This window comes from Passer domesticus, chromosome 13 (genome assembly GCF_036417665.1).
Source record: "Passer domesticus isolate bPasDom1 chromosome 13, bPasDom1.hap1, whole genome shotgun sequence".
NCBI lineage: Eukaryota > Metazoa > Chordata > Aves > Passeriformes > Passeridae > Passer > Passer domesticus.
The window spans coordinates 9,585,557-9,611,252 of NC_087486.1; the positions used below are offsets into that span (position 1 = coordinate 9,585,557).

The 25,696-nt window shown below is 50.8% G+C and overlaps 1 protein-coding gene across 7 annotated transcripts in view; it reads right to left on the minus strand.

The window, feature by feature from the left end:
* Window positions 1-456: 456 nt before the first annotated feature.
* The window catches only part of TCF7 (transcription factor 7), a 69,881-nt gene continuing 44,641 nt past the window's right edge, over window positions 457-25,696 (minus strand). For 2 of the 7 annotated variants that reach the window (XM_064387938.1, XM_064387939.1), the window contains exons 4-12: window positions 19,576-19,708; window positions 16,366-16,456; window positions 11,819-11,905; window positions 10,041-10,151; window positions 9,664-9,826; window positions 9,357-9,464; window positions 6,802-6,850; window positions 5,185-5,257; window positions 457-1,352 (exon numbers count right to left, since the gene is read on the minus strand). In XM_064387938.1, the coding sequence (XP_064244008.1) occupies window positions 1,061-1,352; window positions 5,185-5,257; window positions 6,802-6,850; window positions 9,357-9,464; window positions 9,664-9,826; window positions 10,041-10,151; window positions 11,819-11,905; window positions 16,366-16,456; window positions 19,576-19,708 (1,107 nt within the window). In that variant the 3' untranslated portion in view covers window positions 457-1,060. Of the gene's footprint in view, window positions 1,353-5,184; window positions 5,258-5,520; window positions 5,643-6,801; window positions 6,851-9,356; window positions 9,465-9,663; window positions 9,827-10,040; window positions 10,152-11,818; window positions 11,906-16,365; window positions 16,457-19,575; window positions 19,709-25,696 lie in introns of those variants that run through there. The other 5 variants (XM_064387940.1, XM_064387941.1, XM_064387943.1 and 2 more) reach the window with 4 other exon arrangements.

Here is a 25,696-nt window from a genome sequence, read left to right on the forward strand (position 1 = left end):
CACTGGCCAGCGTGGCCCTCAGCCCTGGGCACTGTGATCCTGGGCCACTGGCCAGTGTGGCCCTCAGCCCTGGGCACTGTGATCCTGGGCCACTGGGCAGCCTGCTGGGGCTGCTGGCTCCCCACATGCCCTGCCCTGCTCACTGCTGTGGAGGTGCAGAGCTCGATCGGAGCCTACAAAAGCAACAGACTGATTTCTGAGGCTTTGACCAGTCTGTCTGGTGGGATTTCTGACCATCCACATCTGCAGAGGACAGTTCCTAACAGCAGGGCAGACCTGCACCTGACTGCCCTGAGCAGCCATCAGCCCTTCAGCAGCTGGTCTGTGCTCCTTTGCCTGGCTGGTGCTCCCTTTTCCTCTGCCTTGCTGTACAACCATGGAATGGGACATGTCTGCACAGAACCTGTTACCTGCAAACATCCTCCTGTTCTCAAACAAGAAGTTCAAAAAATCCACCTCATTGCTTTAAATATTTAATTTCTCTTTTACCCAGTCAGATCAGAATGCTGGCATCGCTTCGTTCCCTTTTCAGACATATGGGCTTTTAAAAAAGTCTCCTATTCCAGCTTTTCCAGCTCCTTGGTGTAACGGCTATGGGAGATGTGTGAGTGACTACACTTTCAAGCAGCTCGGAGGGCAGCGAGTGGAAGGCAGGGTTAGACTGACAGCACCTACCACCTACAGCAGCAAGCTGGGGATGTGGCTCTGCTCTGCCACACTTGGAGATAATGCAGTAAAAAAGAAACCAAAACAAAACCCCAAACAAACAAAAAAAAAAGCATCACAGGGCAGGGACAAAAGGCTTGTTTACTCATCAGCACTTTAAATTTTGGCAAGTACTTATTTTTTACCTTTTTTTTTTTGAAATTGCTTTTCTATCTCTATCACCCCTCCCCTCCAAAAAAAAACCCCAACCAAGCGAGTTTTCCATCATCCTTAAGTCATCCTGTCGCCAAACTTTGCATGTTTTACAGCGAGATGGGGATTTGGCTGGGCCTCTGGTCCTCGTCCGGGGGCAGCGGAGCCAGGTGGGCGAGCGGCGTGGCCAGCGGGGCAGGGACTATGTCCCCGAGGAGGCGCGGCTGTAGGCGGGGGGCGCCGAGCAGCGCCGGGCGCCGGCTCTGGAGGGGCCGGAGGCGGGCGGGAGCTGTGCGGACACGGGGCAGGGGTCGGGCTGGTCGCGGTGCGCGGGGTCGGCGGGGGCTGCGAGCTGCTCTGACGGGAAGGCGGAGGGGATGCATCGGAGTGCGTCCGGTGGGGACGGAGGGGAGTCTATAGCACTTCCATCGGAAGAAACTGGGCTGGCACAGCGTCCTTCTCCTTGTAGGTACCGAATGCACTTCTTTTTCCTCCTGGAAGAGCAGAGAGGCCTCTGTGAGCAGCGGGAGGGTGCCGGCAGCCCGCCGTGCCCTTCTCCCCGCAGCGCTGCGGGGACAGCGCCAGGCGGCGCCGGCGGGCCGGGAGCGGGCCCGCAGCAAGGGCTCGGCCGCAGCCGGAGAGGAGCGGGAGGAGGGCGTGAAACGGGAGTAAACAGCAAAACGCGGTGATTAAAATGAAAACAGGAAAAAAAGAAAAGAAAAAGAAAAAGAAAAAAATAACTCCCCAAAATATTAATAATTATCAAAGCCATGAAATGAAAATAATAATAAAAAGGTGAAAAAATACAATTTAAAATTAATAATATAAATAATAATAAACACCCCAAAATTAAAATAAAAAATCAAAAGAATAATATAGATCCAACCCATGAGGTCATTCCTCACCAGCCATCAAACCGACTGCTTGAATTTGTGTGGGTGCCTGGCTCTCACAAGTTCAGGACTAAAGCAATTCCCCCCCATGGATCCCCTCCCCAGCTGCCACAGAGCCCACGCAGGGCCCATGGGACAGTCGTGTGCACTGGTGTCACAGGCACATCGGCACCACTGAGCTTAGCAGGCCCAGGTGCTCTGCTGGGACACTGCCCTTCCCACCAGTCTCGGCTTTTCTCATCCCAAAATCTGAAGGTTCCAAGAGCTCATTTCCCAGCTCTTTCCTAGCCTTGTGCACAGTATCATCTGCCTAGAACCATGGACTGGTTTGGGTTGGAAGGGACCTTAATGCTCATCCTGTTTCAACCTCCCTGTCACGGGCAGGGACACCTTCCACTAGACCAGAGGTTGCTTCAAGTACCATCCAACCTGGCCTTAGCTCTCAGCTCTTCTGCTCTGAGTTATCTCTGCATGAGAGTGTACTTCCCATTCATCCCCACCTCCAAGGACAACTCAGTGATACAGCTGAGCAGAAATGTGCTCAGCAACCATTCAGGAAAAGGGAAGGAAATGGCCTGGGACTGGCTGGAGGGAGATGGTCTGAGGGTGTCTGAGGTCCTGCTTTGAAAATTGGAACAGACCTGAGGCCTTCAGAAGTCTTGTTGCTCCTTGGAGGGCAGATCACCTTGAACCTGCTCACTGAGCTAAGGGAAAATCAGGCCTGACAGAGCTACCAATCACACTTCAGCCCATGGGGCTCCTGGAGAGGAAGTGTTTGCTGTGACCTCCCCTTGGGATGTGACCTCTCCCTTGGGAAGTGGAGTACAGGTACAAAATGCAATGTGGGCAGACACTAGGGAGAGATTGGCAGAATGGTGCTGCAGTGGTGACAGAATCAGTTCCATGCTTCCACTCTGGAGTGTGATAGAGCTCATCAGCTGGGGATGGCTTTACTACCCAAAGGGGTTTTTACAGGACAGTACCCATCAGGGGCAGCTCTCCTCCCTCAGCCCTGCTCTTCTAGCAAGACATCTGCTGGGACTGGGAAGGTCCCTAAGGCAGCAGCACCTGCCTGAGGGAGCAGGGACCAGCCTCCTTTAATCCCTCCTGGAAGAAGCACTCAGGTTCCCCACGTTTGTATGTTATGATTTGGGAGTATCAAAAATACAAGCCACACATCATTCTTGCTCTGGCTGGGTTTGGCCATGATTCCTTTACATCCTGTGACAATTCTGGCAGTATTTATCCTGAGTTCCAGGTGTCACCTTGTACACCCAGACTGTTTTAACTACCCCTTGTCCAGAGTCAGTCCCTCACACTATCTTGTCTCCACTGTTTGTTGAGCTGGTTTTCCTTCTCTCCATGTGACAGATTGCTCATGTCACCTGCCTTGGGTCCTTGAGCATCTCAGTACAGATCCTCAAACAAAAGATCTATCAAGATGTCACCTTAACAGTACTGAAGGGACAATTCCTCTGCTGGAGCCTTTACAGCTAGAACATCTCCCAGCTGGCTCCCTGCCTCAGCTGTCTCAGCTGAAGAAAGTGGATCAAATGGAGAACTCACTAATGCGGGCACACACCTTTCTTTGATCTTCCTAATGAAAACCACACAGTGTGAGAATGAGTATTAACCAGTCCAGTATTAAACATGACTTGCACTGGATGTGAACAAGAGCAGTGCTCTTACTGCTGTCAGTGCCATCGTTAGCCATGCTGACCCAATTAATGCGATAGGAAACACGACGGCTCAGCTGAACTATTTAACTCGAGGGTATTTTCCATGGACAGTAATTCCCCAGAGACAAGCCTGAGGAAGAGCTGTGTTTCCGAGACATCTTGGGAGTAGCTGCAGGACAGAGTTTCAATGACCTGTTTAAGATTACAGCAATGTGCCCATTGATTAATTGGATTTTTCCAGGGGGAAAAAGCAGATGTGATACTACAGACTCTGATAATGGCCCAGTCCATGGGTTATGCTGAGGTGGGTGTTACACAGCTAAAAATGTTTATCCCTCTCTCTTTAAGGGAACTTATCCCTCTCAGTTTGGAAACTACAGCACCCTGGAGTGTTTGTCCAGGGTATGGGGGAGGAGTGTGAAAGCTCCAGCAGGAACACCCAGTCTTAACCAGTTAACCTGTCCTGTGGAGTGGAAATCCTCCGGGGGAAGTTGCTCTCCACAGGTGAGCAGAGCACGTTGGGCAGCAGCCCCTGAGTGGCAGCAGTGTGTTAGTACAGAATTGCAGAGCAGCTCTGGCTGAGCAGGGTTGGTTACACAGGAAGAGCATGCCAAGGTGTCCGGGCACTCCAGCAGCCTGTGTTAATCAGGAAGCCGTGCAGAGGAGGAGCTGAGTTCAGAGCTGGAATGGAGGCAGAGGGAAGGTGGAAGAAGTGCCCATGGAAGAGCAGGGCACTGAGCCTGGCAGCACAGCTGTGGGCATGGGGTGCTCCAGCAGCCCCCTCTGGACATTCAGGTATTGAAGAGACACTAAGGGAGCTCTTCCTGCATTCTTAATCAATTCAAAAACGGTGCTTGATGACACTACCAGGGAACAAAAGACAAACAGGGAGCTCTGCTGTTGTGGCATGCTGAGGTGCTGGAGGGGAGCTCATGTAAGGCTCAGCCACAGGGACTGGAGCTTGGGGTGCAGCAAGGTATGGGTCAACTAAATGATTTTAGTCACTTCAAGCTGAAGTGAACACATCAAGAAATACTTTACTTCCACCTTTTTCCTCATGCATTGGTGTAAAACTGCAAATTGCAGACATCTATCCAAGCTGGAGTCTCTCTGCGCTCTGGCACCCAGATCCAGAAGCTCCCAGGAGCTTTCTCTGCCTGCCTGCCTTTGCAGCCCCTCTGAGCCCAGCAGCATTTGGTTGATGTGAACTTTACTATTTTTTGACCAAATTCATCTCTGGGAGCCTGAGGAGCACAGCACTGCTCTGTTTTGCTGCTTGACACTGTCCCAACCCCACCCGTGACAGGTACTATAAAATTTAAAGCTCAGAAAGAGCTGGATCTTGAAATACATGGTTAGACCAGTATAAATAGGAAAAAAAAAACCCATTCAATCCTCACTTGCTGGCCCTAGGGGTGCCACTAATGTGATTGGAAAAAAAAAGCCTCATGTAAGGGTCACAGAGGTCTCCATCCTGGAAATAAACTTTTAAGACCAGAGAAGTCTATCAGGTGAAGAATGTGTACAGCACTAAACCAACACTGCCCTGGAAGGGATGAAAACCCCAGAGCCCAGCCTGTCCCTTGCAGCTCAGAAAACTGAGGATGCCCAGAGCACACCCCATCCCTGCCTGGACAGAGCAGCCCCCGCTGGTGCCGGGATGGCTGCAGGACACCTGGATGGCTGCAGGAGGACACCTGGAGCTGAACCCCTGTCCCAGGAACACCCAGCAGCGAGGAGATGCCGATACACACCTGCACGGGCCGCACCAGTCCGTTTGTTGGTTGAGGCCAAAGCGAGCTCTGCATTTCTTAGGAGAGGCAGGATCTGAACACAGAAGCATGCGCGGCGGAGAATGGGCAAGGCAGAGGCACAAAGAGGAGGAGGAGCACGAGGAAGAAAAGAGGCAACATCATTTTAGCCACTTTAACACACGACTAACAGACTACAATCCCATTATTTTCTGCTACAGAATGGCGCTGGCACCACCTGGAAAAAAGTGATCGTTAGGCAAATATTAGTGATCACTGCTGGCAGCTGGAGGTGGTTTGGGAAACAGCTTTGAGAAACGTGGGCAATTACAGGGAAATTCACGGCTCTTCCAATTTCTTAAGTCTGGAAAAGCTGCCAAATCCGGAGGCGATGCCCGACTCGTGGATCTGCATCCTTCCCGGCTCCTGCCTTTGCAGCAGACACCACCAGCGAGCTCGGACTGCGCAGGAGGAAAGAGGAGGAAACGTTGCAGAAGCAGGCTGAAAGCAGAGTTAGCACCACGCAGACCTCGGCCCAGGTATTCCGCTCTGCCCCCATCACACCCTTCAGCTGGAGTGGAAAAGCTTTCTCCACGGCCCTTCCTAAATGTTGCTGTTCTGCTGTATAATTACAGGACTCACTAGGGTGAAGCCCTGTTTGCTTTCAGGCACATCGTGTTTTTCTCTGGTGTTGGGAAGGAGACTGAACAGCACATTTCTGTGCTGGATTCAGCCTCTCTTTCAACCACCATCAATGAATGTATCATTGTGTACAACCAGTATTGGGTTTTCAATCTGTAACAGGTGAAATTACGATTTTTGTATCACACAGACAAGACATATATATGGATATATAAAAATATACAGTGCACTTTACATAAAGGCCTAAAAACTCGTATTCTTCTTATCAAACTCAGCACAGAATGAGATCAGCAGTGTTAATTAAACTGAAGGTATCACTTGGACACATCTCTTGATAATGATTCCCTTTTTGACTAATAATTATTGGTACAGATAATATTTATTCCTGATATGGCAGAAATACTTCAGAAATCAGCACATGAATAGCCTTGGATGATGGGAATGTGTCTGTGACCAGCTGAAATCTGTCAAAAGGGCCTTTTCTAACTGGCAGGGTGGTACAGGGAGGTGGGGTTTAGCATGACTTTGCTTCAACTCTACATTACTCTGAAATGACAGCCAAAGTTGGAGTAGTCCCATGAATGATCTTCAGTCCTGCCACTACGTTTCATCCCACACACAATATGGATACATTTGAGAGGAGTTTTCTTTAGTTAATATCATCTGTAGGTCTGATGGGGACATCCACCTTGCATGTTTTCAATAGATAAAGTTTAGTGATAGTTTATATGGAGTTATTATACATTTGCCAAAATACAGTCTTTTCAGTTTTCACACACTACCCATGTTCTAAATCAAACATGTCTATTAAAAAGTCACAGAAATGTTCATTTACCATGGCTTAAAAAAAAAACCAAACTGTATTTCTCTAGTCAAGCTCTGGAGAGTAAAAGAAAACATGGTAAAACACAACAGCTGCTTTGGATTCTCCCATCTGAGCAGGAAAGCAGGAACAGCTGCCAGGCTGCACTCACTTACCTGAGCTGGAATCTTGCTGCTTTTCCCGTGTTCGTCTCTTCTTTTTCCCCTAGGAAACCAAAGGAAAGGCTGTTACCTGTGCTCCAGAGAACCAAGGGTGCTGTGCAGGGTTTTTGGGGCTGGACTGGGTGCTGGGGTTGGCTGCTGCCTCCCAGGTAAGAGCTGCAGGCTCAGCCCATTCCAGGAGGAGATGAACTGGAAAAGGCTGCAAAGGGACTGCTCAGGTTTATCTAAGAGGGTGTCCCTTTCTTTCCACTCTTCCCATTCCAACACTCCTAAGAGGAAACCCAGGAGGAACTCCCAAAGTGAAACCCAAACGTGTTTTTGGGTACTTGTTATGGCTTCTGCACAGATTCATTCTGGGCTTGTGCCTTTTCTCAGGGATTAACCCTCATTTCCACTACCCCCCCAGCATCACAGGCATTTTGGCTCAGCACTTTGAGTGAGATCTGTGCATATTCAGAAACTGCAATAAACTCCAGAGGCAATGGCAGCCACTTCCCCACTCCTACTCCCAAGCCTGCTCTGTCTTCTCCCCAGCACACTGCTCCATGCTCTGGTTTGTGAGTCCAGCACTGAAAATGCAGTTAAGACCCAGATTTATGGTGCAGGCTGTGTCAGAAAGCGTGAAGGGAAAATGTCACTGGATGTAAACCAGCTGTAATAAAGCCAGTGCCTGTGCTGCTCAGTACCTCTGCCAGCTCCCACCAGAACTCCTCAGCCCACTCTGATGCACCTCACCTGGGGATCCCACCCATTATTGCTTTGGTTAATGAACTGATGATTTAATTAATGTTTAATGAGATCAATAGAATTAAACAAGATTTGCTGCATACAATGCAGAAAGGATGATCAATAGCTAATGCTCCTGTCATATTCTTATTCATGCTCCTTATGTTTCTAAAAGCACCTGGTCCATTTTAGAACCTTCCCTATTTCCAAAACATGCTTTAATGTGGTGCCTTATACCCAAACTGAAACTGGTTCTTGATATTCCCTGATTCCAAATGGGAAAGAAAGTTTTAGGAAATCCCCAAAATTTTATTTTTAATAATACTAATCTATTTAAGTGCTTTTGCAGTTCTGGACCCATCTCTCATTCTTCTTTCACTAATAAAAAAGTCCTGTTTTATCCCCAAACTGCTTCTCTGATTCACCAGATGCAGCACCTCCCCATGCCCCCTAATGAGCTGATTAATGAGGGCACAGCAGCACGGAAGCAAATCTGGCTCTGTGGCACAGGCAGCTCCCAGGGCTGCCTTTGACCTGTGACTTTTTATATGACTTCTTGTGGTTTGAGTGAAGGTGGAAAGCTCTGAGCTGCGGTAAGCTTTTCCTTCAGTGGGGGAGCAACTGTATTTCCTGCCTGCTATCCGCATCACGTGCTGCACAAGTGACCTACATTCCTCCTCCTCCTCATCCCTGCTCAACTTCAGAGAGAAAAGCATCTCTTCCAACAACCACAACACCCAAACCAGCTGGCTCACAGTGCTGGGAGGACCAATATGCACTTTGGAGCCACCAGCTATCTTCTGGAGAAAGGAACCAGCCCTTGGTTTGCCAAGGAACCAGATGAAAATTATACAGGACTGGGATTTCCATGGAGGATGTGCCTGGTCTTGGAGGAAGATGGTGCCATGCTCTCAGCAGTGCTGATGCCCTTCAGATGAGTGCCCATCAAAATGTGGGCTGGTGGCTTCCCATCCCCTCTGCTTTTTCTGCATCATCTCTGCCCTATGTTTTTGGGGGGAGTTTGGGGTGGTTTGCAGGTGTTTTCTTGCCCTTGGTGGAGTTTTGTCATTCTGGAAGGAGAGCTGGAGTCAGTGTGGGAAGGATGGGCACTCACTGTGCAGTTCCCAGGGGTCAGAAAGTGTCTGTGAGGGAAATGATGGAGATGTGTGGGTGTACAGACATCTGAAGACTTATGTGTGCTTTGCTTCAGTTCACCAATGACCTTGTTAGGCATGTGATGTCGAAACAATTGTGAAAGTCACAAGAAAAGACACCCTACAAAAGGAGCCACTATTTTAAATCACAGAATTATTTGGGTTGAAAGGGACCTCAAAGACATCCTGTTCCAACCCCCTGACATGCACAGGGACACCTTCCACTAGACCTGGTTGCTCCAGTCACTGTCCAACTTGACCTTGAACACTTCCAGGGATGGGGCAGTCACAGCTTCTCTGGGCAGCCTGTGCCAGGGTCTCAGCACCCTCACAGATACCTCAGCTACTGTCCAAGATGCACAGAGCTGTTTGCTTCCATAAAATTACATTTCCAAAGATATATCCACAGCACTTAAAAGCTTATTTTCCTTTCTATTTGTATTTCCTTGGACAATAAGCAAAAAAATGCTTGTGGTTGCTTGGGGGTGTATCTTTCATCCTTTACACAGGCAATAAGGCAAGAGGGTGTTCAAAATACTCCTGAAATGTGAATTTCTATGGCTCTTGTGCTGCCAGGAAGGCATTTCCAGGAGCAGGTGTTTGGTAAACAGCAGCCAGCCCCCCAGGCCATTTTGGGCCATGCCCTAGGGTGGGGGTCCCAGCACTCACGTAGTTGTCTCTGGCAGACCAGCCGGGGTAGAGCTGCATGTGGAGCTGCCGTTCCTTGCGAGCCAGTTCGTAGTACTTGGCTTGTTCCTCCCGGGACAGCGCGTGCCACTGCAAGGACAAACAGCACTGAAGCATGGCCCTGCTGTCCCCTCCCAGCCCAGCCCACCATGGCCACCTCGCCCCGGGACACATCCAGCCCCTGTGTCCATGGGATAAGAGCACCGGATTTGAAGCAGATTCTTGTTATGTACTGGAGAGCAGCTGTAAGGGACAGGGATGTGATGACACTGGCCCCGTGAGCTCTTACCCTCCTTCCCAAGATCTGGTTGATGGCAGCACTCTCTTTCAGGGTGCACTCGGCGATGACTTTCGCCCGCATTTCTTTCATATACAACATGAAAGCGTTCAGGGGCTTCTTAATAGTGGGCTTCTTGGCTTCCTTCTCTCTCTTTGGTTCTGGTTGAGGTTTCCTTGGTGGGACAAAAGGAGGGGCTGTCAGCATCAGAGCCAGCAGAAGACTCGACCCAAAACAACCCAACAGCACGAGCAGGTGGGGGGCCCGAGCTTGGCTCCTCAGATGCACAGCCCAGTGTTCATCCATCCTCCCCCCGTTTGGGCACTGGGAGTGAGGGATGAAATGGGTGCTGAGGCGCTGGCGCTGCTGAGCCAGCCCTTCCCACTCACATGTTTCGGTCGTAGTGCTCCATCTCCTGCTTGCCGGAGTGGGGCACGATGGCGGGGTGCGGGATGCCGGTGGTGTGCATGCCAGAGCCCAGCATCAGCGGGTGAGTGAACCTGCAAGGGAGAGCGGGTGAGCCGTGCGGGGGCTGCGGGGCCGGGGCACGGCGGGGCCGGCAGCCAGGGCGTCCCTCGGAGCGCTCTGCCACGGCCAAGCAGACGGAAAGCCAGGACACGGAAAGCACGCGGTGCTGCCAGGCCGGCGGGGCAGGAGTGCCCACCAGCCCTGGTCACCCCTGTGGCACGGCTGGTCAGGCTGTGGGCATGTGGATGGAAAGGATCCGGTGCCACGGCGAGGGAAGCTGCCTGCAGCAGGAGCCAGCCCGGCCAAGATCAAGGGTGCTTTCACCCAGCAGATTCAGCTGCTCAAATCTCTATTGCTGCAGTTTCTCATTAGCACTGCAGAAAGGAACAACAAACTTGGCTTGGGGTTTGGATGGGAGAGATTAGGACCACCCTACACCTTTCTTTTAACAGAAATGGACTAAGTCTGAACATGAACCCAATTGCAACTCTAGGAGGTGCACCTTGCCTAAGCAATGCTCTCCACAACATGGGCTGAGATCACGAGAGGTCTCATTAGCTCTCAGGCTTCATTAGCTCTCTCCCAAGTTCTGGAGGATAAAGCCAGCAAAGTCAGCTTTGCCAAGCTTGCCACTTTATGACTGCAGCTTGAGATGGCAGAATTGCCCATAGGAGATGAACTGTTCATTAGATATGCTGGCACGAAAAGAAAAGCTGTTTAATTTAATCCACCAGCACAGTCTGATCCTTATCTGACCAGGTGCACTTTCTCGGCTGCAGCAGTGCTGCAAAATCCACCCCAAAATCCTGCAGGCAGGAGCTCAGGGAGGCTGCTGGGCTCCACAGGGAACCGTTAGCTCCTCTTGCTTCACTTCTGAAGCTGTGCATGGGGGATACCTTGCGAGAAAGGAGGGCTGGCAGCACTCCCTCCTCTCTTCTGCAAGGCTGAGGGGCTCCATGGATCAAGGGATGCATGGATCAAGTGTTGTATGGATCGAGGCTTGCATGGATCCAGTTTCTGCGTGGCTAAGGGCTCGCCTGAGCAAGGGTTTGCATGGTTTTCCTGTGGGAAATCTCCACTAACAGCTCTTCAGGACAACATGAAGCAGAAGCAAAAGCTGGTGTGGCCCTGGCACCCCTATGGAACCAGGAGGGCTTTGCCCAGCAGCACGCCTGGAAGAGCTGGGCTCATGGTTCCCATCCACAGGGGATGCTTTTGCTCACCCGAAGGCAGAAGCTGTGTTTGTATCTCACAGAAATGACTTGTTCTGATGGGAGGGCAGCAAATCACTGCCCCCTCCTGTCCTGCTTTTAAAGCTAAGACCAAGTAAACCAGATCCATCTCTGCAGAGCAAAGCGGTGGTGGCAGCAGGGACACATTCAGGATTAGTGACACGGAGCAAAGTCCTGAGCAATGGATTCCACCCCATTTCCCAATGCTGAGCTGAAGGCTGGAGTTTTTGACTCTCTTTAGAGCACTGCTGAATAAAACCCAACCGTTGTGCATCCTTCCTCCTCAATATTCCCCTGAGCACCCTTTAGACCAGACACTGCCTGAAAGCGCCTTCTCTCCCCGGGGCTGCCCTGGGGAGGGTGTGTGGCTGTCCCTGGGTGGCTGTGGTCTGCTGCAAGCTCCTGCTGCACAAACTGCAAGCTGCGTGACCAGCTGAGCTGCCCTGTCTGCCACAGCTCATACTCACCTGGAGAAAGAAGCCCCAGCAGAAAGCGCTGACGAGTACGGCTGTCTAAATCCACATGACGGGAGCGGATAGACAGACTGGCTCTGCCTGGGATCAGGAAGAAAGAGTCTATAAAGTATCCACAGCTACGTGGTGTTTCCTAAAGATACCCTGTGCTAACAGGACTTGGAGCACTGATGCCCCTGGCTGGGTGGACACTCAGTGTCCCTTAGGCTTGAGGGGCAGAGTGGGCTTTGGATGTTATTTTGAGAGAACCTATGAAAGTTCTCTGTGGGCCTTCCTACAAATGTTGGATCCAGTTCTGACCCCCTCTGCACCTGGTACTGACTAACGCTGCAGCTTTGAGTTTATCAGGTTACAATGCAAAGTGCAGAGGTGTGCTGAAATATCAGGAGATATTGCTATTGCACAGAAGAAGTTGCTCAAAAGAGCACAGTGTGACCAAAAAAAAATAAATAAAGCCTGCTTAGATTCTCTGTGAGGTGCATAAGAAGCTGCACCAGGAGGATAAATATAAAGAAAACTTCCTTATCATGCAGTGACCAAGCACTGGTTGTCCAGAGAGGGTGTGGAGCCTCCCTCACTGGAGTTATCCCAGGATTGTCTGGATGCAATCCTGTGCCATGTGCTCTGGAACAACTCTGTTGAGCAGGGAGGTTGGACCAGATGACCCACTGTGGTCACTTCCACCTTCATCTGCTCTGTGACACTGTGATGCCCCAAGCACAGGAGACTCCTGGGGCCTGGAGAGAAGGTAGCTACCCTGCCTTTGTGCTTCAGGAATGCTCTGATTTCCTCAGCACACCCTTTTAAGGACACCCATCAGTGTTAAAGAAGCCAAAAGCTCAGTCCTACATTCTTTTTGAAAGCTGTTTCATACTGGGGACCAGACATGTATCAGACCTGGGGCTGGAAATTATTTTTGAGATAGTAAAATAACTATGCAGGAAGTTCCTTGTTGTTCCCAGCAAGGGAACCCCCACATTTTCATATGGAAATAGCCCAAAAATACCTTGGATTGTTCTGAAAACCTGCCAGAAGATGCTTCTAGCCTAAAACTGCACATGGAGATCATAGAATTACAGAATGGTTTAGGCTGGAAGGGACCTTAAAGCTCATTTCATTCCAACCCACCCTGCCATGAGCAGGGACATCTCCCACTAGACCGGGTTGCTCCAAGCCCCATCCCACCTAGCCTTGAGCACTTGCAGGGATGGGCACAATGGGGAGCTTCCAACTGTGCTGGCACTCACACTCCTCTGGCCAGGCTGCATAGGGCTGTACCTAAACCCAGGACCAGCTAATGATGAAAAAAATCCACAAAAAGTCCATTAAGCGTGGTGCACTGTGAAGGACCCAAGCTCGTGGATGCCTGGGATTTTTTGGGGCTAAAGAGAAGTTTCTGCCCTGAAGAGGAATAATGACAGCGGGGCAGCAGTCAGACCCCTGAGCTGCGCTGGGCAGGAAGGAGGCTCCCGTTCCTGCTGCTGCCTGAAATCCTCCTGGCTGGACTGAAATCTGGGGGATCTGTCTGCAGGAAAGGCAGCCGGGGCTGTTTACAGCCTGGCAGGCAGGAGCCCTGTCCGACCCCTCAGATGTGGGGTATAAACACACCAACAAACAGCCGAGCGCTGCCGCGCACCGGGAAACCCAAACAGCCTTTGAAGTTGGAGGCGGCTGCCCCAGGGCCAAGAAAACACTTGGAGCTGATCCAGAAGCGACCTGGGTTACTCCAGGGGCTGGGGTATTGGGATGGGAATGGAGTCAGGCACTTGCAGCTTCATCCAAAGTCCCTCTGACATGAAAATTAAAGCAACGGCAAAATCAGTCCCTGATGGGTGGGAGTGCACGATTACAGCCCATATCATGGAATTACTGGTCTGGGTTGGAAGGGACCTTAAAGCTCATCTTATTCCAAGCTCCTGCCATGGGCAGGGACACCTTTCCCTAGATCCAGTGCTCCAAGCCCTGTGCAACCTGACCATGAACACCTTCAGGGATGGGGCAGCTGCAGTGTCTTGGGCAATCTATGCCAGGGCCTCACCACCCTCTGCCTAAAAAACTTCCTAACATCTGATCTAACTTCCCTCTTTTAGTTCAAAACTGTTTCCTTTTGTCCTATCACTATCTGCCCATATAAAAAGTGCCTCTCCCTCTTTTTTATGAGCTACTTTTAGGTACGAGAAGGGACTCTGAGGCCTCCTGGAAACTTTCTCCAGATGAAAAGCCCCATCTCTCTCAGCCTGTTTCCAGAGAATCACCTGGAGATGGGAGGGTGGCTCAGGAAGAAGGCTGTGGGATGGTGGAGGAGAGGCTGCCATGGCACCACTGAGCTCGGCCCCGGGCACAGTGAGTGACACGATTTGCAGGTTCCTGGCTAATGTTTACTGCCAGGCTCCCATAAGCAGAACTCACTTGACTGGACTCTTGGAAGCTTTTATCTGACTGTCATCCAGCTTAATTACAGAGAGAGTGATTGCAGCTCCTCCTCCTGAAGCGCTCGGTGAGAACAAAGCCAGTTTGTGCCCAGCTCCTGCCTGCCAGCTTGTGGAGGAAAAGTTGCTTCCCATGTGTGGCTGCCCTGGCCTGGCAGCTGCTTGGTGGCACCAGCACAACCATGGAACCCTGTAATGGTTTGGGTTGGGAGGAACCTTAAAGATCATCCAGTTCCAATCCCCTGCTGTGGAAAGGCACACCTTCCTCTAGCCCAGGTTGCTCAAGATCCCACCCAACCTGGCCTTGAACACTTCCAGGGATGGGGCAGCCCCAGCTGCTCTGGGATGCATCCCTGGCGTGACCATCCCTGGCACACAGCCCCTGCTGCTGGCATGGGGGGATGCAGCCATGAGCCTGCCAGGCTGCAGTGCTTCAGCACCCACCCACAGCGGTGTGCTGAGCCTCAGCTGAGGACTGGGCACTCCACAAGTGGGGCTGGGGCTCTTCCATACATTTTGGGCAAGGAAAAGACACACGTGTCTCAAGGTGCTGCTCTCTGCATGTCAGGCCCTTTGTTGCTTTACCATATCTGCTCTATTAGCCATTAATTAATGAAGACATCTGATGAGGCTGCAGGAGGATGCCAAACCCCACGGGTGCTGGAGCAGCTCTCAGCCATGAAAGCTCTCCCCACCACCAACTGCCCCACAAAATCTCAATAAAAAAACAGACTTCTCTCCCTTCATGAGCCCAGAGCTGTCTGAACAGCATCATCCTAACCCAGGAGTGGACCTTCCATTTGACAAACTGGCTCCTTTCTCCCCACTCCAACTGTTTCTTTCATATTACAGCAGAGTCACCCCAGTCCTTGCTTTTCCTGAGGATGAATCACATCATATGAGGAGTTAAATCATCACCCAAGAGTAGCAGATTTAGCACAGAAGGCAAAATGTAATCTCTTTGAAGCCAGACTCTGTATCAAAGGCCTCATTCTCTGTTTCCTTGTGGTTAAATATCTGGAACATGAAATTCATAAACAAAACAAAGCAAAAGCTAACATTTTACTTCGTGCTTTAAGAAGCTTCCCATGTCCCACTCTGCAATATGTTCTTTCACCTAAAGCTCTCTGCCGGGCTTTGCCAAGGTTTTATCCACTGGACTGAGGGAATCTGGCCACTGTCCCTGTGATCATCAGCCCTGCACCCTCTCCTCATCCCAGCAACCCTGAATTGCCACCTGCAGCCACCAGTCTCTCTGCCAGCCTCTGCCATGTCCCTACATCATCACCAGGGATTAAATATTAACCTGAGGAGTGATGATGCCCACATGGCAGCACCTGCCAGACCCGCTCTCTCAGTGTGCTCATGGTCACGGGGACGAAAGCCAGTGGCAATGACCACAGAGAACACACTGGTGTATTTTTAACTTGTGCCCCCGGGCAGGTTTGCCAGCAGGCTGTGCTTTGCAGGATGCTCTGCAGGGCTGGCCCTCGCAGGGGGTACATTTTGGGAGTGCTCCAGCTCATGGTCTCTGCTCTCCCATGCCCGCCGGGGCAGTGGTTACCAGCTGGCCAGGCTGTGGGTACCAGGGCTGCTTCCTGGCAGGTCTCTGCCATGGTGTGCTTTTTCCCTGTGTGTCAGATCCCAAGAAAAACCACGGCCTGGCAGATGGAGCATCCCACGGGATGACTCCGTACTGGTGGTGTGCTCAGGGAAAGCACTGTTTGTGCCGAAAAGTCCAGTGAGGGAGAAAATTACCTCCTACTCAAAAAAGAGCCTTTTGCTGTGATTAGGAGGGGTGGGCAGGAAGCTCTCTCTGGCTTCCCCAATCCACACAGACAGATGTAAAGCAGGAGGCAGTTTTGGATTGGGCAGGTTGCAACCCCTCTCCAGGGATGCTGCAGCCAAGACGAAGCCTTCAGCCTCTCAACAGGCCTGCTCCCACCTCCGAGACAGGGCTAAATTCTGCTCCCTCTCCACAGAGCACACAGGAGGGTGAAGCTGGGGAAGGCCCGTGGAGGTCACGGGGAGCAGCAGCAGTGTGGGCTGGCTCAGGGGCCTGTCCCGGGCCCACAGACCGAGCCCCTCACGCACCATTCCCCCCTCACTCACCATCCCATCGACGGCGTGATCTGTCCCACTCCGCCCGGGGGCAGCGGGTAGAAACCAGGGATGTCTGAGGTCTGGGAAGGACGGTGCACTCCTGCAAGAAGGGAGAAGGAGAGGAGCTGAACGTGGCACTGCATTCCCTGGGTAACCCAGATCGCTCCCAACCCCCGGCTGCTTCATCTATGGGCACTTGTGGACAGCCACACGGAACAGCCGTCTGCAGGTGGTGCTTCCTGTGCTCCTCTCTGTGGGACTGTGGTGGGTCACCCACATTGCAGCAAAATCACAAACATAAGGGGGGGATGGAGGAGACATCTCGCTCTTGCACAAGCATCACAGCTGCTCCATGCCACCCTGAAGCCAAGCAGCACCATGCTTTGGTAAGGATTTGGCTGACTCCGGGCGTCCCTCTGCCTTTCCCAGAGAGCCCACGCAGGTGCTCAGTGGATGGTCAAAGCCATTCCTATGCTCCCTCTCCATCAGTCATCTGCAGGACCCCCCGTGAGCAGGCAGTGGGGATGCTCCAGCAGGCATCACTTCCAACTTAATTTTAAGCAATTTGAGTTCAAAACAATTGTTCTGCAGCTCTGTGGGTGCCAAGGAACTATGGAGGTGGGTATGGTGCCAGCTGGGAATTCACCCTCCACATGGGGAATCCCTGTGTGATCTTCAAAGCTGCTGGCACAGCAGCATGGCCAGGGGACACAGCCACAGCACTGCTCTCTCCTAGCTGGGCTGGAAAACATCCTGTGCTGCCTGGGGCTGCGGGTGGGACTCAGACAACCACTGTGCTGCTGGCAAAACCAGCCTCCAGCTGACCCCTGGACTGGGAAACTGAGGGGTGCTGGGGCTGAGCTCTGCTAGCAGCCTAGTGCAGTGATGGCTGCTATCGAGCCTCAGACAAAAACTGGGAACAGGGATAATAGAGTGGCCATCCTGGATGACAAACACATGGATTAAATTGGTTAGAGCTGCAAGCAGTTGCAACTGGATTTTTTTCCTAGGTGTTTGAATGATACTTTATTAATTAGGAGTGACACCAACTGCTTCTAAGCATTTTATTAGGAGCTAGCTAAAATAAATGAATAACTGACCTGATGGGAATATATAACCTAGCATGAGACTTCCTTCAAGTGGGACTCAGTGGCCCATGGAGGGTCAAACAAAAGCAGGCCTGCAAAGGCAGCTGATGGAACATCCTCAGATTTGCACCCCCAACAACAGGAGTTGCGTAAGTCAGAGCACAAGTTATTCTTGCTGGCCCAGTGGTTGGGCCACCAGCCACTGACTCAGAATTCCTGCTTGTATTTCCTGGTCTGTGTGTCCTTGGGCTACTGTGAGAAACTTTAAAGGGATGCTGGGAGAATGAGTGCCTCTCAAGTGCTTACACTGGGTGATAGTGGGAGCTGTTTCAGTGATGAAAACAGAGATGGGGCACATCCAGGAGGAACACGGAGAAAACCCTCCCCCCAGCAGTGCAGGCATGGGGCATGTATGATCACAGCTGCACCACAAAGGCGAGACCCAGCTGAGCATTATGGGCTGAACTTTTCCTTGAAATTGCACAAGGTGGGTCTCTGGGACAAACAGACTCCCTGTGTCTGTAGAGGTGGCAGCTAAAAGGGAAGGGAGACTGGACAGTGCCTGCCCTGAGGGTGCAGGTGGGCAGCCCAAGGACAGTGTCCTGGAATGACTGACCCACTGCAGAGCTGAATGCTCAGGGACTGCTCCAGTGCCATCTGCAGCCTCCACAGAGGGATACAACCAGCTCTGCCCTTGGGTGAGCTGCTCTTGTAGCACTTAAGGTTTCCCAGGCTGACAGTGAGTCCCAGGAGGCAGCTCATGGAGAACAGCTCCTGGAGGGACAGAGCTCCGCAAGGTACAGCAGAGGCAGCGTGGGGGAAGGTGTGTTGGGCTGCCTTCCTGCACACTTTCTCTCAGACTCAACTCATTACCTGAGCTTTTACTAGGTTCAATTTGTTAACTCTTCCTATTTTTCTGCTGAGTTTATTATGCTCTGATGGTTGACGAGCAGTATGCTGCCTGGAAGACAACCAGGATGTGCCTGGGTATCCCCTACACCAGACCTAAACCGTACCCATCACCATCCCTGATGAGTCCAGAGTGTGACCTCCAGACCTAAACCCTACCACCAGCATCCCTGATGAGTCCAGAGTGTGCCTCTAGGTTCAGACCAGGCATTATTCAGTGGGTCCTCTAGCCAAGAGCATCCTCAATAACCCATTGGTTTATCAGTGATGTTAACTTGGTGAAGCTGATGCCTCTGGCATGGTTTGGATCACTCCTGGGTGGAGGTTTTTGCTCAAATCACAACAGCTGGTTTTGTGCCTCTGTTTTGGCACTGGCTTCTGGGCTCTGATGGACACTGTCCTCCTTCCTGAATGCAGTTTGACACAAAACTGTCAGTTTGCTTGCTTTCCCATGAAATCAAGCCCAGGTTTGTGTAAAAAAAATGGGTAATCTGAACAGATGTTCTACACCAATGTAAGGTTGAGAAAAGTTTGATTTTACACTCAGTTTGCCAGGAACCCGTGAAGAATGATGGAATGATGAATTGGGGTGAATTCCTCAATACATACTTGTATTTACAGTTTATTTTAGAGGGTTTAACCTCAACATACTGTACTTTCCTCTATAGCCTCATGAGCCAATTGACACAGCCTGGGCTCACACAGGAACACAAAAAGCCAAACCAGGTGACAACTACATAACATGTGGTACTACGGGGACACACATGTCACAGTCCAGTCAACTATCAGACACCAATCCTGTTTAGTCAAAATATTTCCTGTTTCAAACATTTATTTTCTCAAAATGACAACCTGACAACAGTTTGGGTATGAGTCAAAGGAAAGATTACTTTCCATTTTCTGGTTGACTCTTGTGCAGTATCGTGCAGGCTCTGGTCTGGTCTCAAGGCGCAGGACAGCTTGTACAGAGAACTGAGCACACTCCTTCAGCAGGGCTGGCACTTTTGGTATCAAACTGCTCGTGGCTAGATCTCAAAGCATTGCCAATAAGCTAAACAACCTCCTCCTGCTAAGCAATGTCCCAGCTGACCAAAGGTCCCGATTTTTCTCATTGATTTGGGACCAGGAAGGTCCCAGAGGAAGGACGGTCCCAGGAAGGTGCCAGCCCCAGCGGTCTCCAGCTCTGTCCCCTCCCAGCACACAGGTCCCAGTGGTGCAGTACCTTGTTTCTGGTTGATGTCAGCGGGCAGGTGGGGGGAGTGGGAGCCGTGGCTGAAATGGTCGTTGCTGTACGGGATGAGCGGGGTCAGCGGGTGCACTCCGTGCGACGGCTGCACGACGGGCACTTTGTTGGACTGCAAGACACAACAATGCAGAGGACTCAGAAGCCATCAGGATCCACCAGCAAGGACAGCCAGTGCCCTCTGCAGTCCTGCTGTTGCCAGCAAGGCTGGGAATAACTAAAAACACTACACAAACACTAAACAAATTACTAAACAAACACGGCAGCATCCTGCAGAAAAACCCAAACCCCAATCTATAAACCAAGCAGGGAAAACAGCTGGAGATGATTTCTTGGATAAGTGGAAAACAGACCAAATCAGCTTGAAGTTTTCAAAGTTCAGAAGTCTTTTTCCATTCATTTCCAGTATCTTTTAGTCCAGGATGAATGCTCCAAGTCTGTTACCCAATGCAAAGCTCTTGTTCTCTGTCCTGGACTACCACAAGGTCTCTAAATCTGGACTTTCACAGTGAATCCTTCATATTGACTGTGAAAGTCATGTTTGGGATTTCTTAATCAGGGCTGTCATGCAAAGACAGACACAGGATCACAGAATCATTTGGTTGGAAAAGACTTTATAGAGATCATCAAGTCCAACCATTAACCCAGCACTGCCAAGGCCACCATTAAACACTGAGGGTAATGTCTTTGGAAACAGGACATGGTCACTAGTTAGCCCTTGGGTTGAAATCCCAGTTGGACTGAGCTCCAGTGCTGGAGAAGGACCAGAGGGAGCTGAGGTAATTCTGAAGATGCAAAAAAATCCAGGAAAAGTAAGCAAAGAAAAATCTGTCTCCTCTTGTAGCTGCTCCTGGTTACGTGCAGCATGGCTGTCGCAGCCCAACCTTGGAGAAGGCCCTTTTTGGTGAACACAACAGGAAGTCCTGCTGCTTGGTGGAGCAGAGAGAGGGGAACCTGTTTGGAAGGGCTGCACAGCAGTAAGGAACACACACACACACACACACACGCTGCCATCTACGCTGCCTCCTCGCCTCGAGCTGTTTCCTACATGCCCAGTTTCGCCCATGGTTGCCTTTAAATCCAAACTGACTTCATCTTGGTGGTGGAATGTTAGGATTTGTCCCAGATAAATCCTAACACAAAAGAAACCAGGACTAACAGCACTCCAGAACAGGGTCAGTTTGGGAACAGAGCAGGTCAGACAGCTCTCCAGGGGCTAGGAGCTGGGCATGCCAGCCAGTTTTCATCAGTCTCATTGGGATGTCTACAGATGATTTGCTGTGTAACTTTTGAGAAGTCATTTACAATCTCTGGACTCAATTCACTGGTGCCTTCCACTTTGGTAATGATTTTGCTCAGGCAGAATGACCACAAAGCTCTGGCTGGCTTTGGTGAGGGAGGCACAGCCACTGACAGTGGCTCTGATCAACCTGTCCTGGACCCATCCCGGCTGCTCCAAGTGAACTGGGAGCCCTGGGCAAGTCCTGTGTTTTGCATCTCTGCTCTGAGGAGGAAACCCATGAAGTGGAAAAGAAAACACACCGATGGAGACGCTGCTTTACATCTGCCTTTCCCACAAAGGTTTGCTCATGCAAATAAAAACCAAGAGACACGCGGGTTTGCATTTGAGAATAAATGAAAACCCTAATTCCTGGTGCTTGGCAGGTGTAGGTTTACTGCACACAGTGGGGTACTGGGAATGCAATCCCCCTTCCCAGCACAAACTGGTGTGGTACCGGCATTCCTGTCCTGCAGCAGGGCCATGGGTTATGTGGTTTTCCCATCAAGAGCAGCACTGGGCTGGTTCCTGCTTAGTTAAACACATGTTTGGAGCTCTGAGCTCTTTCTATTCTCAGCCATGAAATGAGATGAAGAAGAGCTTTTCAGTGATATTTCTAAAATTAGCTATGGTTTAGCTTATTTAAGAGCCACAAAGCCTAAATGAGGGATATGCAGTTCTACGTGTACATTCTAACTTGACACTGGAGCAGAACAAGCTCAATGTTGAGCTGTTTGAAAACCTCAACTCAAGCACTTCTGTTCAAAGTAGGACAGATCTTTCTTTCCCATTTGCCTCACGCCCGATCCAAAGCACAGCACCATTCACCAGGCAGCCTCTCTGCCTGACAACTGTAAACAGCTTTCAGAGCAGGGGCAGGAGACAGGGGATTGGAAGGAGATGATTTTTAAGGTCCCTTCCAACCCAAACCATTCTGAGATTCAATGGTTCAGTGGTAACCTGGTGGTACAACAAAACTTGCAGCTCAATTACTCAGTTGTTCTATCAGTTCAGATGGAAAACAACATGCTGCACCAGTAAGAAGAGCTGCCTCCCCCATGACCCTTCTACATTTGCCCTTGCCTCACACAAAAACTTCTCTACTCCCTAAAGCCATAAAGATCTGGTGGGGAAGGTTGACCAGCAGGTAGACAAGAAAAAATTCAGCAAGGGGCTATTTATCCCCCTTTCCACTTCCTCCATTAGGGAGTTTGTAACAGGAACCCATCTTCCAATTAGGGAGGGAAGAAATGATGTACAAAAATATGGAGAAATAGAGAAAACTCCATGTTGATCCTGGTTCAAAGACTGCAGCTGCCAATGGCTGTGGCCCATAGCCATGACTGCAGCTCCTGCTCTTCCCCAGCTGCACTATGAAACCATACCTGGCTTATAGAAATCCATAGCCCCAGAGTAATTAGATCAATTCCCTGGTTTTGCAAGGTCTAGATTGTGTTCCTGCAAATCAGCTGCAGCACATGAAGCCTGAAGACGCTTTTCAAAGCCAGGATGTAGCAATTGAGAATGCTTTATGCCATAAAGTCAGCCTGAGGTAAATGTTTTCTCCCAAGAGGATTGACACGAGGGCAGTGGTTTGGTGTTCTCTCAGAAGGTCCTCTGGGAGCACAGCGGGTGCTGCTGGTCAGGACATCACAGGGGACAGGCTGTGGTTTGGTAAAGCATCTGATTTTGTCTCCTGGGTTTCAACACAGCCCAGAGCTGCAGTGATAGATCTGCTTGCTACCCATGCACCAAAAATAATGCTGCTGGTGCTAAACATCATGATCCCAACACCAATTGCTACCTCCTGTCCTTCAGCAGCCATGGGGGGACCTGAAGGGGCTCCAAGGACAGCTTTGCATCACCTCCTCCAGCACAGCCCCTTGAGGACACGTTGGGGAATGAGCTGTGCAGCCACGACCTCGTGCAGAAATGAGGAGACACATTTACAGCGACTGCAGAATGCCATTCCAGGGGGGATGGAGCAGCAGGATGGGGTTTGCAAGCCTGGAGGGCTTTTTCCTACCCACCTCAGATTTGCTAAATCACAGCTCGGCTGAATGCCCACCATGTGAGCACTGCCCCCTCCTCCCCTGTGTGCTGCAGTGCATCCCCCTCCCAGCACCAACCATCCCACCAACCTCCCTGAAAATGACTGAAAACCCCAATGCTGCTGAGGGAAGAAGATCCCTCCTTGAAGCCAAGATGTGACTTTAATAACTAGAGGTAATTGGAGGAGCAAAGAGAAAAGACAGTAGCATTAATTATTAAGAAAGATTAATTATTGGCAAGGCAAAATTAGATCTCCCCACTCAAGTGTGTGATTGTGATGGGATCTCAAGGCCAGACAGAAAACTTTCCTCTGAGCACATGCAAACCCAGTGGATCTTGCATAGAGGATCACCCTCACCACTGGAGTTTCAGTGCATTTTGGCTCCAAGGTGCCTGATCAGGCTCCACATCCTTTGCTTTGCTCCCATTCTCCATGACACATGCTCTGGCCACAGGTAGCAGTGGGGTTATACAAGCTGCTGGGATGCTGCTGGTTGATCAGAACTATAAATTATTTTAATCTAAATGTGGGGTTTTCACTAGACAATGGCATGAGATTATAATCAAACATTTTCTGGAAAGCACCTTGTGTTAGCAAGTATTTTAATTCATTTTTAAAAGACTTAGCTATTTAGTCATGACATGCTAAAAATGAGTAGTTTTACTTTGCTGGTTTGATGGAGGATTTTTCTGTTAAACTTTAAAGCTAACCTTAGAAAAACATAGCACAGAAATGATCAAACTAAAAAAATTTCAAGGCTGGTAAAACTCTTTGAGTTTTTAACTCTGAAAATATTGTAGGAAAAAAAAATTCTGCTTGGATCAGTTTAGGAAAAGAAACAAATTTAAAAAAAGGAGGATGTTTTGTAACCTGTGAAAAATATTCCTTGCTACAACTGAACACAGCTATTAAAAGCAGAAGTGGTCACCCCACTGTGCCTGGGGGACTGCTGAGGATCCCAACATCCCACCAGTGCTGGGCTCCACTGCTGCTTTTATGGATGGGAATGGCTTTAATTAATTTTCTGGTAGAAGACAATTCAGAACTAAAATAAAGTAGTTTAACTCTACTGCCCCTTCCAATAGTAAAAAATGTTAAATTTCACGCTGTTCAATTTTCTCTGGGGATGTGACTTCAAGGGGTGCTGTGCTCCCCATGGAGGACAGCAGGGTGCTGCCTGCCTTGCTCAAACCACAGCTCCCAGAACATCAGCCAGCATGCCAAGAGCTCAAACTCTGGAAACCTGCACTGGGGAGCCACTGGGTGCCCAGGAGCCTGCAGGGAGAGGAAAGTCCCCTACGCCCTCGGTGACCCTGGCAGCCAGTGGCCCCACGAGCCTGGCTGTGCTGAGGGAAGGCTGGGAGAGCCTGCAGGGAGCAGGAGCAGCAGGAGCTGGTGGCCAGGGCGAGCGCTGCGGTTTCCAGCCTCGCTGGGGAGCCCAGCCGCAGCCAGGTGAAATTACTCACATCACTTTCAAATTTTCCCACGTCGCCAGCCCCAAAGACAGAGAAATGAAGAGCTGTGGGCCAGCCCAGCAGTGGCCTGTGTGCAGCAAAGGGCCTGGCCAAGGGAAGGGAGCTGGGGCTGGCAGCTGTGCCATGCTGGTGGCCATCACCACCATGGCAGAGGGGGTTTGGGCAGTGCCAGAGCCCTCTGGCACTGCCTGAGCTGTGTGTCTGGCTGCCGGGAGCATCCCCCAAGGCTGTTCTCAGCTCAGATGTCAGGCTGAGCTCTGAGCAGGTCTCTGTGCTCCCCTGCCCCGCGTGGGTGCCTGGGTGCAGCACAGGAGCTGCAGGCTGCAGTCCAGCCCCGAGTTGCCCCATACATGTTTGCTTTGACATCACTTCTCAGAGAGAGTGAGATGAGTCGACGTGTCGGCTGTGAAAAACAAAACCTACCAAGGTTTTCTGTTGCTGATTCAATGAGGAATTAATTGCTCTTCACTGCAAAATTAGTCATCGTGCCACAGAAAGAAAGGTATAAGGTCAGGCTGCACCAAGCATGCACTGCTGCTGGGGAAGCTACCTGTGACCAGGGGCACTGTGCCTTTTGCTCTTTATCCTCCAATCAATCCAAATTAGCAAATCATTAGGGATGGACTGGGGACATTAGTCCAGCTTGGATGAGGCCCTGGGCAACCTGGTCTAGTGGAAGGTGTCTCTGCCCATGGCAGGTGGGCTAGAACCAGATGATCTCTAAGGTTTCTTCCAACCCAAACCATCCTGTGACTCTATGGCATAATTAAGGACATTATTAGGCACATCCCACAGTATCAGATGCCAGGAGGGCTTCCAGGAGGACTCCCAGGGCAATGCTGTCACTTGGGGCACTGGGACCCAGAGCCCATGACTCAAAGCCAGCCCTGCACACTCTAAGTTCTGGTAACACCTCCCAGCTCAGGGCCCCAGACCGTGTCAGCAGACAGCTTTGCCCCTCGTTTCCCGGCGGTGTTACAGCAGGAGATGCTGATCAAAGATCCCCCAGGTACCCACTGCAGACCGTTTTTGGCACTGGATGCAATGCCGGGGCCAGAGCCCTCGCAGCCCGCAGGCAAAGGCAGCATTGACTCATTTCTCATCTCAGCACACTTGTTTCTCTTTTCTCACTTTTGCTGCAGTCCCAGCGCCCCAGCCCGCTGCCGCAGAGAAAAGGAAACAGGGAAAGTTAAAGCCACCCATGCTCAGGCACTGCCCTCATCCAGCCCTGCACCCCTCCAGCTGAGACAAATTTTGGCTGCAGCAGCAGCAGCAGCAGCAGCAGCATCTTCC